Source organism: Penicillium maclennaniae (genome assembly GCF_028827695.1).
Source record: "Penicillium maclennaniae strain IBT 15551 chromosome Unknown utg000004l:1.0-3007600.0:1.0-3009580.0, whole genome shotgun sequence".
In the NCBI taxonomy this organism is placed as follows: Eukaryota; Fungi; Ascomycota; class Eurotiomycetes; order Eurotiales; family Aspergillaceae; genus Penicillium; species Penicillium maclennaniae.
This window is the reverse complement of record NW_026623216.1, coordinates 2,218,112-2,234,282: the sequence shown is the minus strand read 5'-3', so window position 1 is coordinate 2,234,282 and position 16,171 is coordinate 2,218,112. Positions and strand designations below refer to the sequence as shown.

Here is a 16,171-nt window from a genome sequence, read left to right as displayed (position 1 = left end):
ACAGCGACAACAACCGGGAGTCGCTGTAAATGATCACCTTCGCCCATCCAAAGACTCTTAATTGCTAACATCTTTTTGACAAGTGCGAAGAATGTCGACGAAAACGAATCCGCTGCGATAGGGGAAAACCTCAATGTATGGCTTGTGCTACCTCCGGGGTAAACTGCGTAGTGCGAGACAGCTGCCCGCCTAGAGGGCCAAAGAAGGGATATCTCAAGACGCTACAGAAAAAAATTGGTAAGAGCTGCTCGCAATTACTCACATTATTTCCGCCTCTGGCTCTTATGCTGACGAAGATGTCCTGCGCTAGAGGACCTCCAGACTCAGCTAGGGAAACAACATGGGGCATCTACTCCCACCGCAGAGACACGCGCCTTCTCGCCCCCCCCAAGGGGAGAGGAACACGGACAACGAAGGTGGAAGCGGTGGAAGCAGTACAGACATTAGTGAAATTCAGAATACTACCAGGACGACCCCCGAAATTACAGATCATATCTCGCAATGGCCGGCACCGGTGGAATTTCCATTTCCCATGATCCACATGGAGCCCTGCGGGATCTTCGACAATTCGTACACAAGCTCGCCTTTTTCCTCGCTTCCCGCACTGGATCATCTTCAAGAGCTCGTCCATGTTCCAATGGAATCCGAACTCTTTATCACCCCTATGATGCACAATGACCTGTTAGTCTTTGACGCTGGAGGCTGATTAAAAAACCAGCGGTGTTAATACTTGCTCATAGAGACCAGCTTTATTTCGATCGGGCTTATGCATTTGCGCCAATAGTACACACCCATCGTTACCGTTCTTGGTCTAAACAACCAAATAAGAGCAAGCAGAAAACCTGCCTGCAATATGCTATGTGGACGTTGGCCTCGTCACTCTCCAGTCAGTTCCAGGTCGATGGGCGTAAATTGTACGCAAAGACTAGACAACTTCTGCATGCGCTCGATTCGGAAGAACCGTGTCACCAAATACCCCTCGAGCAGGCCCAGGCGTGGACCTTGCTTGCAATCTATGAGCTAACGTGCCAAGATTTCCACCGAGGTATGCTTTCCGCCGGGAGGGCCTTTCGCTTGATCCAGATGATGAGGCTATACGAACTTGATGTACCCCAAACACCTGCCACCATGCAATTGGATCAGTATCCAGGGCAACTCACTCTTCAGGGGTCAGTCCAGGATGATTGGATCGATATTGAAACCAAGAGGCGGACCTTCTGGCTTGCATATACAATCGATCGCTTCACGAGTATGGTTGATGGGCTGCACATGTTCTTCGATGAACGGCTGGTTAGTTTGCATCAAGTAATGCCTTACGCGAAAGAAAATATATTGACTTACTGCTAGATCCGTACTCGCCTGCCGGCTCCCGAGGCGAACTTCGCAAGTAGTCGGCCCACGGACATGAGTTTCCTCGCGGACATGATTCCGGTCGTCGGCCTAGAGTTGCCACACAAGAACCTGTCGCCCTTTACAGAGAGCGTCATCGGAGCTGCCATTTGTGGACGGGTCCTAGAACATAAACAGAAGCCTCCGACCAGAGCGTGTCAAGAATTTTGCCGTCGACATCGTTCTCTCCATGCACTGTTGGCGCAACGCATTAGGATGCTTCGGGTCTATGCATCAATGGAGTACCCAGATCCCATCATCGCCTTCGTTGCACTGGCGGCACATATAGCCGTGCTTATGCTCTATGATCTTATCAAATCAAGGCCCCTGGGTACCGACACACAAGGAACGCAGCTGACTCAAGCTCTCTACTCGGAACACAAGCAGCAGTCACTAGATGCCGTAGGTGATACAGCTGTTTTAATCGCCGTGCTTGGCCAGCACTTTCAGGTAAAGAAGTGCCCACCCCGTCATTAGGGCCCATCACAGCGCCAAAGCCGAGTTGCTAACAATCTAGCAGATGCACCCCTTAACGCCTATCCTGCTCCTCCTAGGCGCCCGATTCTCCCAATCCTACCCCGAGCTAGACGATGCCTACATCAAGCTCATGCCCAGCATCGTCACGATGTTGCAAGCTTCGACTGGGCTGAACAAGCTTGCGAAAAACTTTCTCCAATTTCTAAAGCCCCAGGATGACAACTGGTATGGCTTCACATAAGAACTGGGGACGTATCTAGACACATCTCAATGACGACATGTGAAAGGAGTGTAACTTTGCTTGGTGTTAAAATTTGATTATGCGGGCAATCTGTGGAGTTTGGAGAAGGAAGCTACTTGATGTTCAACGCGATCATTCATACATATACATATACATAGACAGAGCAAGACAGAAAATGAGAAGCTCCTTGTACTGTACAAGAGGCTTATTGCATAAATGTGCGTCGGTCTTGTCATTCTGTGCCCGTCTTTTTAATTGGTTGTCAGTTCAGGCTTTTTCAAGTCTCATCTTCGAGTTGTTCTTGCCGTTACGATAGGAATCATCATGATGCATCATACACGACTCGGGCAGGCCGGGAGCCCAGATTCGACGGGGGGGTCTGCTGGCCAATATGGCTGTAAGCAGATGTGCATTGGATCCAAAGCATATCTGAAAATTCCCCTATGCCCTTAGACTAGCCGAGGAGCCGCGTTTGCCGCATATGAAATCGCCGATCTTTGTTGGTTTTATTGTTATCGTGTACGGCCCAAGATCGACACGCTTTTATGAAAGACTGCCTCTTAGGCGCACCCGGGAAGACAAACATGAGGCAGAGAAGCTATGGAACAATTATCTCGACGCCAATTGATTTCATAGAATGAACATTGTTCCCATGACTTGAAAGTTTTCGTTGTAGAGCACCCCGGGCCTTCATGCAATCGCCCGCGCTCCTTTGCTCCTTCTGGTGCATTTTTGAAGCTTCTCTTGCCACAGCGTTTTCTTCGATGGTTCGCCCGCTGCTGACCCACGGTTGAGCGGAATTTGATTTTTTCTGCGAGGAACTTGCCATCGTCCATTGGCCCCTTCCAATATTTGTGTACAAATCTAGATGCTCGGCAAGCTACTGACATAGGCAAGGGAGAGCCCCGATGCGGAGGAAGTCAGCATTTAGACAACTGTCCAAGTCAACCTTGGGACGAAACAACCTGACTGTTTCATCACAAATAAAAAAGATTGAGGAATGTAGAACCACAATTCGGAAGAGAGATTTGTATAGCTGCATCATGTGTCCGAGCGATATATACATGTGATTGTGGTGTAGCTAGGGAATCAAAACACCACGACAAAATTACAAAAGATATCGGTTTAACCATTCAACCAATTGCGCCAACCGCATTACTGATCCCGGTATCAATTTAATGGAAAGGAAAAAGTCTTGATAAGTCTTTTATCGCAACCCAAAATGAAGTCAAGCCCAGCCCCGTACACAGCCTCTACCGCTACTCCCCTCTCTAGACAACTTGCAGATGTCTGCTCTTCTCCGCCACCAACCCCGCTAGCGCAAAAAGGCTTGCCGACTGCAAGATATTAAAGATTGAAATATCCGCCGCAGCCTGCAGGACGAGCATGTTCCTCAACTCCACCGCAACCAGCGAGTCGACCCCAAAGTGTGCCGGGGGCTTGCCGAGATCGATCTCCGCAACGGGAGTCATGAAGATCTCCCCCAACTTAGCCGCAATAGCTGTGCCGATGAGCGCCGCTCCTTCTTGGCAGTCACTCGCCTCCGCGAGCTGCGCGCCGAGCGAGGCGCTGGTGTTCTTGCCATCAGCCGGTCGTGCTGAGGCTTTGCTGCGTGGTCGCAGAGTGGCAAAGCGCGCGTCACGGCCCAGCTGCGAGCGGCCGTTGGCATCCCACTGCGGGCCCGGGGCAGAGTTGAGGCCGACGATGATCTGGGAGCGGGCCCCGAGAGGGTGCAGGATGGCGGAGTTGAGGGCACGGAGTACTATGTCTTCGTCGAGCATGGCAAAGTCACCATCCTTACGCAGGCGCTCAGCGACTTTGGCCGAGGTTGACACGTAGCCTATGTCGGCAATGGGGCCAAGGTCGATCGCTACGCCGGGCAGACCTCGTGATTGGCGCCAGCGAGCAATAGCGTCTTCATAGGAGCCGCCAGCGGCGTAGTTGGTTTGAGATGCGATGCCTACAACGCCTGAGACGGATGATAGCATAACGAAGAAGTCGAGTGAGCCTGGTTGCGAGAACTCGGTATGCAGGTTCCAGGTGCCATACAACTTAGGTCGTAAGCCGCCGCGCCAGTCGTCGAGTGTCATCTGCTCAAAGATAGCGTCGCGCAGCAACATAGCTCCCTGGATGAGGCCGCGCACTGGCGGGAGACCGTCGTCTTCGCACACCCGGAGAGCCATGGTCAGTGAGCTGGCGAGGGCAATGTCGCAGCTAATAGGCTTCACTCGACAGCCCGCCTCGCGCAGTTCGCGGATGAATAGGGCGCCGTCAGTGTTCTTGTTCTCATTGAGGTCAAGATCACCGGCGCTACGAGAGAGTAAGATCAGGTTCGTCGCACCGTGAGCTACCAGCCAGTGAGCGACTGAACGTCCGATCCCGCCCACACCACCTACGATGAGGTATGATGCATCGGGTCGCATTTGAGATTGAGCTGTGATCCCTTTCGGCCGAGGAACCACGTGAACCTGTTCGTCTGTTTCAGCCGAGAGCACAACCTTACCCATCTGTGCGCCCGTCTGCACGAAACGGAATGCCGCTTGGGCATCCTGCGAACGGTAAACAGCGAGGGGGTGGACTGCCTTCACCACCTGCTGTTCCATTAGGCGGGTAATCTCACTCAGCGCGTGGTGGACATTGGGTCCGCAGCGGCGCAAGAGCGTCGGGACATCCAAGGATGTGAACGAGATGCCGCGAGAGAAGGACTCCAGCGCCACTAAGCTGTTGCTCTCGATGTCTTTCTTGCCTATTTCAACCAGATAGCCCAGAGGCGCGATTGCGCTGAGGCTTGCCTGTAGGAGCGGACCAGACAGCGAGTTGAGTACGACGTCGACGCCGCGTCCTTTCGTGGCGGCCAGAACAGCTGGAGCGAAAGATACGTCGCGGCTAGTGAAGATACGCTCGGCAGGTATACTATACTCGCGCTGGAGTAGGTCTTTCTTCTCATGCGACCCGACCGTGGCGTAGATTTCCGTAACGCCGAGGTGCTTGGCCAGCATGATGGCGGCCTGCCCAATGGCCCCAGCCGCCGCGTGGATGAGCACCGACTGCCCAGCCACTAGACTTGCCTTGTCGACGAGGCCGATGTACGCAACAGTATAAGCCAAGGGTAACGACGCGGCGTTCACAAAGTCCATGCCACTCGGCATCTGGATAACGCCATGCCACGGGACAAAGGCACGGCTGGCGAAAGATGTGCCGGTCGAAAGCGCCATGACACGGTCGCCGACACTGTAGCCTTTTGTCTGAGCCTCAGCGCCGACGCGCGTGACGATACCTGCGCATTCGAGGCCCATGGAACGATCCTTGAGTTGGCCCATAGCGGCCATGACATCGCGGGAGCAAACTCCGTAGGCCCGAGGGGTAATTTCAACGAGCTCCGGTGTCAGCGCCTCATAGTTTTCTTTATCGTGGGTGAAAGCCAATGTGTCCAAGTGTCCCGGGATTCCCACTTCCAACTGCAGTGGCCGTTCGTCCTGGAATAGGGGCTCTAGGGGAATGCCGGCAATGGCCTCGATTCTTCCCTTCTCGTCCTTGGCCACCGGAGAGTAGCTCACCCCAGCTCGGCACGAGCGGGCCAGTGACCATATTATTGTATTGTTCGTCTTTGTAGTACCGGGGAACCTGCAGGACACCTTCACGCTCGGCGTATTCGAAATCAGCCGGACCAGCCTCAATGTCAGCACCGCCGAATCCCTCCTCGAGCACCTGCACGATAGCCGAGACAATGACCTCTCCGCCCAAGGACCATCTCTCGGCTGCCCGTGTCGGGTCGAGGTCCAGAGACATAAAGCGGCGGCCGATGTATTCGTTGCGTAGCACACGCAGGAAGCCTTGGTGTACAGCCCGTTCGGGTGCCTCGCTGTCGGCGGTACCACCGGTCGTGACCCATAGCAGGCCGCTGCATTGAGTGACCATGGCGCGGAGGCCTTCCATCTGCGATGCGTCGAGATCCGCCAGAATGGGTTCGTCAATCTCGCCCACAAAAACACAGATCTTTGCCTCATAAGTGTCGGAGCTGCTCTGCTCGAGCACCAAGTGGTCAGGGACGGGAGTCTCAGGGCCGGTCAAAGCCTGAATGCGCCGGGATAGTAGATTGACAAAGCCCGAAGGTGGAGGTGTCTTGCTGCTGGTAACCACGACAAAGCTCTCTGGATGATTAGCCTTGCTCAGGTCAAAATTTTCGTCCTCGACGAGAGGCACCGTGGACATGATGATACTGTTGTTATGGATAAGGTCGCTCTCCGAGTCACGAATCTCAAGATCGACACCACTAAGCCCAGCATCCCGAAGAACGCTATCCCAGGAGGCCGCCGTAAGAGTTGTGCGATCCAGTTCTTTGCCTTGCCACCAGCGCGGCAGCAGACCGAAGATGAAGTCCACATCCACTTGAGACTTGGTCGTCTCCACAAAGAGCAACGTGCCGCTTGGCTTGAGCAGGCTGCGCACATTGGCAAGGGCACTGGTTGTGTCTTTGGTGGTACGTAGAGCTTGGAAAGCCACAACGATGTCGTAGCTCTCTGCAGTAAACTTCTGCTTGGCTGGGCTCTGCTCGATGTTAAGTTGGTCGAATTCGAGCAAATTGGTCCACTCGGCCAGTTGGGCACGGGTATCCTCCAAGGACTCCAAATTTGGCTCGGTAATGTGCCAGCTCGCCACCAAGGGCGTCTTGGGCGTGCTAAGCGTCTCCAGTATGCGACGTGTCGCGCAGGCGCCGAAACCGGTACCAATTTGGAGGACGCGAGCGCCTGGATTCTTGTGTGCAATCTTGCGCAGCAGTGTGGAGAGCTGTCTAAGTGCTGTTGACTGGCGTATCGCATTGGCGTGGTACTCATTCAGTAGGCCACTCACTTCTTCCAAATTGAGCTCACCACGCAGGATGGATGGGAGAAGGGGCCCAAGGCGGCACACCAACTCCCCATCGACGCTTTGAGAGGCCGTAGCGGCTATGTATTGTTGACGCTCTCCAGATTCGTCCAGAGCCAATTCCTTGGAGGCTTTGTCGGTCAGCTCATGTAACCATGCGTAGTACCTAGCCAAGTGTGGCTGTTCCAGCAGTTGGGCTACATCCTTTGGGGCGAGCGCTCGTAGCGCATCATGGGCAAAATAAATGCACAAGCGCGGTAGATTTCTGACAATGTCGGCTTGGGCATCGGAGTCAGTGTGAACTAACTCCTTTTTGATCTGTGCGAAAGCCAGCGGGTTTCGAAGCGACAGATCGGGTCCCCACACGAGCTTGCTGCACACTTCTTGCTCCCACTTGCTGGTGATGGCAGAACCGCTCTTGTTTGCCACATCCTGGCGCGCCGTGGCTCCACTGCCACGCCCCAGAGACGCTAATTCAACGCCCTGGATCTTAAGCACCGTGGCGTCCGTCTGGCCGTCGAAAACCGTGATGTTAGCCATCCCGCTTTGAGCGTCGTCGTGCAGCAGTAAAGTGTCGCAGCGCAGCGTGTGGCCAATTTCGTGGCTGATGTCGCTCGATATCCACATAGATGCGACAGACCGCGGTAGCTTAGGGTCTTCCTGCAGAGCTCCTACACTAGGTAGTACAGAGTAGAACGCTACGACGACAGCATCGAGCGTGATCGGGTGCAGCAAGGTGTTCTGTGCCGCCACCACCGGGTCTGTATCGGATGAAGCTTCGTGACGGATCGTGATATCACATAGGGATCGCGGTTCCCGGCCATCCTGGACGATCCTTGTCGTGTTCTGGAATAGCGGGCCATGATAGACGCTGCGTGCCCTAAGGTTGGCGAATAAGTCCTGGGGATCCGGCTGGCGGGTGTAAGTAGACAACGGGCGGCGCTCTACCGTCTCAAAGGCAGCCGGCGCCCGTTCCACTGTGATCATGCCCCTAGCATGCAGCGTCCACCGGTTTTCCAGTGTCACTGACGATACCTCAAAGCGCCACCAGCCGCGGGCGCCAACTTCCCGCTCAGGGACAGATTGAAGCATAGTTCGGATCTCAACGCCTTCCGCGCTGTCCGGGATAACAAGAGCAAAAAGGAAGTTGACGTCGCGAAGGCGGAATCCTGAAATTCGTCTGCCAGACTTGTCTTTGTCGGCGGCACCGGCCTTCTCCAATTGCCTAACGGCCTCAATTGCAAGACAAATGTAGCCCGAGCCTGGGTACACAATACTGCCTTGCACCACATGATCGCGGACCCATGGGGTTTCGGTAACGCGCAATATACGGCGCCACACGGCTGTGCTGGGGTCGTTGCCGGCGACGGGCATGCCGAGTAATTCATGAGGTGGCTGACTGCGTTCGCGAATGGCCCGGTTGACCCTTGACTCCTGCCAGTGCCGCATACTGTGATTCCAGGGATACGATGGCAAGTCCGTTAAGACTTGGGGGCCGGCGTCGTCATACGCAGGCACCGGGAAGTTGACTTGGTTCATGACGAGGGCCTGCCCTTCACGGAATAGGTTGATGGCGGCCGATCGCATACTGTCACCCGCATGTTCGTCGCGAACTAGACAGCCCCAGTAGGGCAGCTCGATGCCCTCAAACTCGGGCAGGGATAAGATCTCGCGGATGGGGCCCCCCAGCGCAGTATGAGGGCCGACCTCGAGCAATACATCAACACTTCTGCCCGTCGGGTCGTCCGGATCGCCCAATACCATTTCGGTAAAGGCGTCGACAAACTCGACCGGCTGCACCAAACTACCGACCCAGTGGTCGGGACTGGCGATCTGCTGAGGGTCGGTGATACGTCCACCAGTGACTGCCGACGAAAACACCGCCTTGAGTCCTTGCTTGGCTGTCCGCAGGTGCTGCTTGCCACTTTGCACCACATCCCGGGCCATTTCAGATCGAAGGCATTCCCGGTAGGCATCAGCGAAAGAATCCATATGATGTGAGTGGTACGCCTGTTGGACTTTGAGACGACGAGCGAACACGCCATCTTGCTTGCACAAGTCCTCGATCTCTTGAACGGCATGAGCATCCCCAGAGATGGTAACACTCTGAGGGCTGTTGACGCATGCTACAACAGCTTTACCATTTCCCTTCGTTAGTCTATCAAGGTAGGACTGCACTTCCTCAAAACCTAAGCCGACCGCTGCCATAGCACCCTTCGCAGCCCCGGGTGCGCGCTGTGTTTCGTCTGCTACGAGTATGGCGCGGTAGAAGGCCGTCGCGATAGCCTGACGATGCGTAAGGGCGCCCACGGCGAAGGCAGCTGCAATCTCGCCTGATGAATGGCTTGCGACCGCGGATGCCGTGATTCCCCACGTTTCAAGGAGGCGTACCAATGCGATTTGAAGTGCCACGCACACAGGAATGCTGATCATCGTGGTGTGAACCTTTGTCGTCTTTGCGTCGCGCTGTAGCTCCTCAAGGAGTGACCAGTCAGCCCCGAGGGCATGCAGGTACACCCCAGCTTCCTCGATAGACTGGCGAAAGATAGGGTAGGAGTTCAGTAGCTCACGGCCCATGGCATACCATTGCGCGCCCTGACCGGTGAAAATCATGCCTATGCGAGGACTATCCGGGGCTCGACGGCGGGGCTTGAAGTGAGGCGAGTCAAGGGCTGCTATGGCGGCGTCGAGGGTACCGTCCTTCTCGAGACGCACTTGGTGTGCCGCAACCCACTGGAAGAGCGTCCGGCGCTCGCCCAGCGTGTAGCTGAGGTTACGTAGCAGCTCCGCGGAGGCCTCGTGTCCAAGCGATCTGTGCCTTTCCAGGTAAGCCTTGAGGTCTGTAATCATTTGCTGACAGCCCTGCTCGTCGCGCGCACTGAGGATTAGCACTTTGGTGTCGTCAGTCGTATCGCTCGTGTGATAGCCGTTGCCATTGACACCCCCATCACTATTCACACTGTGACTACCATTACCATTAACGGGGTTTAGATCCAGACCTGATGTTGAAGTCCATGGGTCTGCGTTCTCCAAAATGACGTGGGCATTCGCTCCGCCGTAGCCAAAGTTGTTGATCGACATGCGGCGCGGACCATCAATCAGACTATCAGGCCATTGCTCCATCGTCCTCACCACTTTCAGACGCCACTCATCGAGCTTGAGTTTTGGGTTGGGCGTTTCATAATTTACTGTAGGCGGAATCAAGCCTTTCTCGAGACACAAGACACCTTTGACCATGGCGGCGAGACCCGAAGCGGCCTCAGTATGGCCCACGTTGGTCTTAACGGAGCCAATACGCAGGTAGTGCTCCTCATGGTCACGGCCTTCACCTCCGCCAAAGATAGCGGTCATAGCTCCCGCCTCGATGGGGTCACCGGCTGGAGTTCCCGTGCCATGGGCCTCAAAGTATTGAGTGCCGCGCGGGTCGAGGCCAGCCCGGCGGTAGCATTCTCGCATGAGCTCTACCTGGGCGGTGCCGGATGGCGTCGTGATGGTGTCCGTCTTGCCATCCTGATTCAGTGCCGTCTCGCGGATCACGGCCCTAATCGGGTCGTTGGCGGCCAGCGCGTCCGACAGTCGCTTGATGATGATGGTGGCTACGCCTTCTCCGCGGCCGTACCCGTTGGCGCGTGAATCGAAGGCGTATGATCTACCGTCGGGTGACAGCATCCCTAGCGACCCGATCGCCTTGAATGTATCCGGATTAAGCATCACGTTGGCTCCGGTCACCACGGACATGTCGGCCTCACGATTGCGTAAGGTGTGTACCGCTTGGTGCAGGGCGACCAGTGTCGTCGAACATCCCGTTTCCAGAGTCATACTGGCGCCACGGAAGTCATAGAAATGCGAGATACGATTGGATGACATGGGGCTCCATGTGCCCACCACGTTGAATCGTGGCAGTCTATCTTCGTCTCGTATGATTCCCTCCTGGTAGTCATGCGTGAAGACGCCAGCGAACACGGACGTTTGTGATCCCATCACCTGCGAGAGGGGTAGGCCAGCTAGATTCCGAGTCATTTAGATGTCAATGTAGTCGAAAGGGATAAAGCAGTGAGAAGTTACCATTTTCGAGCGCCTCATAAGTGAGACTCGAGCTGCAGCCGGAATTGGGGATCGACTACCTGGGCCATCTCCGCCGAGTAATTGAAAAATGCCGCGTCAAATGCTGCTACATCATCGTCAAGAAAGTGACCACCCTTGACATGTGTCTGGGACCGTCGTCAGTATGTTGTTCGTATATCAATAGTGCGTATGTTTATTACACACCGTGCTGTTTCTTTCGTGGTTGGAGTGGTAGACCCCCTTTAAGTTGTATCGGTCTTCTGGTATTTCGCTCCAGCCGGTTTTCCCTGAAGCCATGAGGTCCCAGAGCTTTTCTGGGTTGCTGGCACCGCCCGAAAATTTGCAGCTCATGCCGATTACGGCAATGGGCTCGGTGGCCCACGCACTATTGTCGGTATCCATTTTATCGAGGTGATGAAGGCCTATTCAAGGTTCTGTAACCACGTCGTGATGTTGAAGTAAATGAGACTTGAATGGAGTAGATGGTGGTCGGGACACTGGGTAGGAGTTGGTGGGTGTTTGTAAGGGGGCTAGATTATACAAGAATACACCATACACCATGGAAAATGAAAATGCGTCCTGTCAATACTTCGTGTTGGTCCCGTTCGCAAACGGTGTATATAGTACCATGGAGATGGCGGGTTCAGATTCATTCAGGGCGAACTCAAAGATGCGGACCGTGATTCACCGGCATTGGCAGCACTCCGTTCATGGAGGGAAGAACCAGTTTACCGAAATGTCCACAATGACCATCAGTTGCGAGCATCTCGGCTTACAATGGGAGACATCGTGGCGGGCAATACTAAGTCCGCCTCAAAGGTTTCCCCGGCTGATTCCAGGTCCGCTTCAGGAAATTCCTGAGAGGGCACCGATCGCGAATTTATTCCCGAACAGCCTGGTATAGTCTGTACCGGACATTGCTTAACAAGGAGCGAATGATACAGCGGGTGATTTGGAGACGTGCTCCACCATTTGATGATGTGGTGTCAATGTCATCACGAAGAGGGTCTCGCGGAACGTGGCCGCAACGCGGAGAATCTCACACGCGTTTACGGTCAGACCCACATTGCTTTCGATCCGTCACATCAATTGACCCAGACGTGAACCGCAACTTAGTTCTCTGTTTACCCAGCAAGACAAATATGACAAAGCTGGCCATGAGTAACTTTTCGAATTCGCTACCCACATTTCCGACATGTCAAATGGGTCTTCTATGACTAATATAAGGGTCCAATGGTGAAGATGGAGATGCATCTGCCTATTAATCTACCTTTTCATGCTCGATGAAGTGAAATTAAATTTACATTGATTGCTTCCCACCCAAACTCATTTTGTACGGAACTCCTTGTCTTCGCCAGCGTTCTGGGCTCGAAAGCCATTGGGGTTGCCAAGAAGTTACAAGCCATCAAGTTGTCCCAAACTTCGTCATGGTGATTCTAGGCCTGGATTGATACTGCCAATCCCGGATGAAGCAAAACAGGCGACAGTGTAAACCTGTGCATGACTGCTACAGCGTCGGGAAGATTCCGGCAGAGTCGCTTTTCGTACATTGATGAGGTTTCGAACGTAAAATGATATGTATTGGCCAAATATACATTGCAGATTTGGAGACAATTTGAACCTGGGACCCTGATTATTAATGACCTGTTGAATCGGCGAGCAGCTCGTCCGCCACGGTTGGGTAATTGCATTCGGTGACGATGAGAGCCAAAGCTAGGGCGCAGCCTTACTCGAAGCTGATGTGTAATGGTAAGGGGTGAGGTGAGCCATTCACGCACGACGGCGTAGAGCTAGAAGGCGCCTTCGGGGGTGTTGTTGGAGGGGCTGAAACCGACCTTGGCGAGGATGCGGTCGCCAACGCGGAAGGGTGTTACGTTTCCTCCTCCGGCGATGACAGTTCCCGAAATAACTTTGCCAGAGAAGGAGAGTCCCGTCGCCGAGGAGTTACTTCAACCGTTCGGGAGGGTTGATGCCTACGGCAGCGTTGCGGACCAGCTAGGCTGCTTAGTCCGCTGGATTTCGGCCCATAAGGGTGTGTCACTGCCATTTTTTTGGTCTTTGCTTGAAGGTGCGAGATTATAGGTTGGCCGCGGTCCAGTACAGTAAGAAATAAATTTAGAGAGACAAACCAAGCGAACGATCTGAGTTGTTTCCCGCGCCATGCCGATCCTTCGGCTAGTCCTTGCTCTTGCGCGGCATGTTTCATCAGCTTGCAGTCGTGAGTGCCGGATCTTGGTCAATCCCCAGGCTCCACGATGCGGGAATTCGCAGTTGAAGCGGACGCAAGGGACATTGAATGTCCGACAGCGGGACACGAACCGGAGGACGGACGAACATCAAGCGCTAAATCCCCGGGTTGGTCAAACGAAGACAGCCATGCTCGTGCCTTACGGGAAATCGATCTGCGAGTGCGGAGGTCGGAAATATTATGAAATCGGAATTCTGTACATGGTGTATATTGTATACTCCGTCTGACCCGATTAACTGTGATATAGTAGGGGGTTTTGTCCATCTGTAGCCAGCAGCATCGACAACTTCTCAGCAGCATCGACATCGAAACCTAGCTTCACCACGCAACAACAATCATGGTACAAAACGGCACACCCCTTCCCGCCAAGCTCGCCGGTCCGCCTCTGAGTGACCGCGACGCCGTCGCGGACGCATGCTACCGCGCGTTCCTGTCCATCGACCAGTCCAGCGAGGAGCTTCTCAAGTCGAGCGTGACACCCGACGTCTACACCGATATTGCCTTCAAAGTCTGCAACGGCTATGACGAGCTCAAGACTAAGGTGTGGGAGAATGTTAGCGACCGGGTCGACACGGTCCACTACCTCACCAACGTGCGTGTTAGCCTCGACACCGAGACCACCGCCCGCGTAACATTCAGCGCTATGGCTGTGCACTGCGTACTCGGCAAGGGTTACGAGCCGGATTCTGTGAAGTTTACCACTGGTGCATTCTACAACTGCGACGCTGTCAAGGTGGACGACCTTTGGAAACTGAAGATGATGAAATCTAGCCATGTTTGGTCCACTGGGGATCGATCTATCATGAAACCACCCCAGTGAGGGACGGAAAGGCATGGATGATCTATGTATTTGATATTGCATGAAGAAATCACACGAGACATCTATCGAGCGCCGTGTCTGATAAGTTGCCTTACGCATGCATTCAATACAAACTTGCGCGAAACTCGTTTCATCATGCCACTCGGCACTTCCCGAACAATTTTCTGGTTAAGACGTGAAACGTATTTAGAAATTTCCGCGAGCAGTTTGCTAGAGAGTTAGTGTTTTTATTCCGCTTCTCATAATAAGGAAAACCCATGGTATCTTTGCACTCTGATCACGAAGCTAGCGCCGGGAGACGTGGGATGTCAGTATATGAGATTAATTGGCTTCGGTCTAATGATCCAGAACACCTACGGAAACGGCGAAAGCTACAACAAGATTCGAACAACAAGCAGAGATGTTTGAAGAAGGACAGAAATGCAGATTCCCAATTTGATATACTGATATAGGGTGACAGTGGTGGTCAATAAGTACGCAACTGTTTTGAATTTCCCTGGCAAACGCTATCTGATTCTCTTCATTAGGCCACTACAGTCTGAGGTAACCGAGATGGCGATTGCTTCTCAGCTCCCGCCGCAAAAGTGGTATGAGAGTCCCTTGAAGGCCACGCCAATTCGCGGATTTCAGGCCGCAACGGCGACAAGACATCATAGTTCACAACCGTGGCCCAATTTTCTTCAAGCTTCCGCTTCATCCGCTCTGGGTCGCGGCCCGTCGGGCCGTACCGCCAATGATACATCTGGCCCATCTGGCGGGAGTGATGATGTATCCACCGGCCACGCTCCAACCTTGCCCCACTGTAGGTCTGCAGCGCGTCGGTCAGCGCCTCTCTCAGCGCATCGCCGCAAAGCGCCTTTTGCTGCACCGACTCCAGGAGCGCGCAGATAACAAGGGCGTCCTCAACTCCGGTGCAGGCGCCCACTCCCAAATACGGGGTGCTGGCGTGCGCGGCGTCGCCGACGAGACAGGCGCGGCCGCGCGCATACGTCGGAGGCGGGTTTTCTTCCAGATCGAAGATTCCCCACTTGACCACCTTCTCCGGATAGAGCTTCCAGATTTCGGCGAGCTGCGGACTCCAGCCCTTGAAAAGTTGCTCGATCTCGCTACGTTCTGCCGAAACCGTCATCTTGTCGGGGTCAGGAAACTCCGAGGGCTCGTAAGCGAATACGGCGATGTTGAGGAGAGTTCCGGACATGACCTATTAGGATTAGCGATCCCGTCTCAGACGGAGGGGTTGGTTGTCGAACCGGATACACCAGCAGGTCCGCGCCTGGCCCCAAATGATTACAGGCGCTCTTCGCAACCTTCTTGCCAAGGGCGGCGATGCCCACATCGATAGGAACCATTGTGCGATAGGTCACGGTGTGACTGAAGCCCGCCCGGCTGGCCGGATGGTCGGGACCTAACAGGACTTTCCGGGTGGTCGAATGGATGCCGTCGCACCCAACCAAGACATCGGCCTCGGCTGTGCTTCCATCGTCGAAGTGGAGAATGACCTTGCCACTCTGGGAGTCATCGTCGTAGCTCACGAGTCGTTTCCCAAACCTGGCCGCCCCGTCAGGCAGCAAGGCCGCCATCCCTGGAGGAATTGCGAGCGCACGCAACCCCAGAAGCTAAGGTTGTTAGTCGGCGTCCGGAAGAGCAGCGACTTTGACTCATCCTCAGCATCCTCTCGAGTCCGCGGGTGGTAGCCGTTCCAGTAGGCGTTGCTCGTGCTGGAGTCCGTCTTCTGGCTGATGCTGCCTAAGAGCTCGACGAGAGCAGGGTCTATCTGCTCCATCCACACCCGCGCTGCGCCCGTGAATGCAAATCCGGCGCTGACCTCGTGCCAGGTGGATGCCCGCTCGTAGATGACTGCGTTCATGCCCCGGCAACGCAGGCCGATCGCCGTCATCACGCCGATTATTCCACCGCCAACAACGGCCACCTCAAGAGAGGGTGCACCGCTGTTGCCATTGATGCTGCTGCTCGCCATGTTGAAAATGTGAATGAATTCAGGTAGTGCCTATATTCCGGTCGATTTGAGTTGAGCTGACTCGGAAAAACCACGCAGGACCAGGAA

At 54.5% G+C, this 16,171-nt stretch overlaps 4 protein-coding genes across 4 annotated transcripts; 2 read left to right on the top strand and 2 right to left on the bottom strand.

The window, feature by feature from the left end:
- Window positions 1–340: 340 nt before the first annotated feature.
- Window positions 341–2,107, top strand: N7477_004972 (uncharacterized protein; the record flags this gene model as incomplete). Its single annotated transcript, XM_056966635.1, has 4 exons — window positions 341–681; window positions 741–1,290; window positions 1,348–1,839; window positions 1,910–2,107. The coding sequence occupies 4 exons, from the start codon at window positions 341–343 to the stop codon at window positions 2,105–2,107; spliced, it is 1,581 nt and encodes a 526-aa protein (XP_056823416.1).
- A 1,271-nt stretch (window positions 2,108–3,378) lies between these two features.
- Window positions 3,379–11,440, bottom strand: N7477_004971 (Acyl transferase/acyl hydrolase/lysophospholipase; the record flags this gene model as incomplete). The annotated part of the gene is made up of 4 exons (XM_056966634.1): window positions 3,379–5,640; window positions 5,693–10,957; window positions 11,098–11,184; window positions 11,243–11,440. 4 exons carry the CDS (start codon window positions 11,438–11,440, stop codon window positions 3,379–3,381), a joined length of 7,812 nt encoding a protein of 2,603 aa, XP_056823415.1.
- A 2,183-nt stretch (window positions 11,441–13,623) lies between these two features.
- N7477_004970 (nuclear transport factor 2 family protein) lies at window positions 13,624–14,106 on the top strand (the record flags this gene model as incomplete). Its single annotated transcript, XM_056966633.1, has 1 exon — window positions 13,624–14,106. The coding sequence occupies one exon, from the start codon at window positions 13,624–13,626 to the stop codon at window positions 14,104–14,106; it is 483 nt and encodes a 160-aa protein (XP_056823414.1).
- Window positions 14,107–14,629: 523 nt separating this feature from the next.
- N7477_004969 (FAD-dependent oxidoreductase) lies at window positions 14,630–16,084 on the bottom strand (the record flags this gene model as incomplete). Its single annotated transcript, XM_056966632.1, has 3 exons — window positions 14,630–15,307; window positions 15,357–15,614; window positions 15,710–16,084. 3 exons carry the CDS (start codon window positions 16,082–16,084, stop codon window positions 14,630–14,632), a joined length of 1,311 nt encoding a protein of 436 aa, XP_056823413.1.
- Window positions 16,085–16,171: the final 87 nt, after the last annotated feature.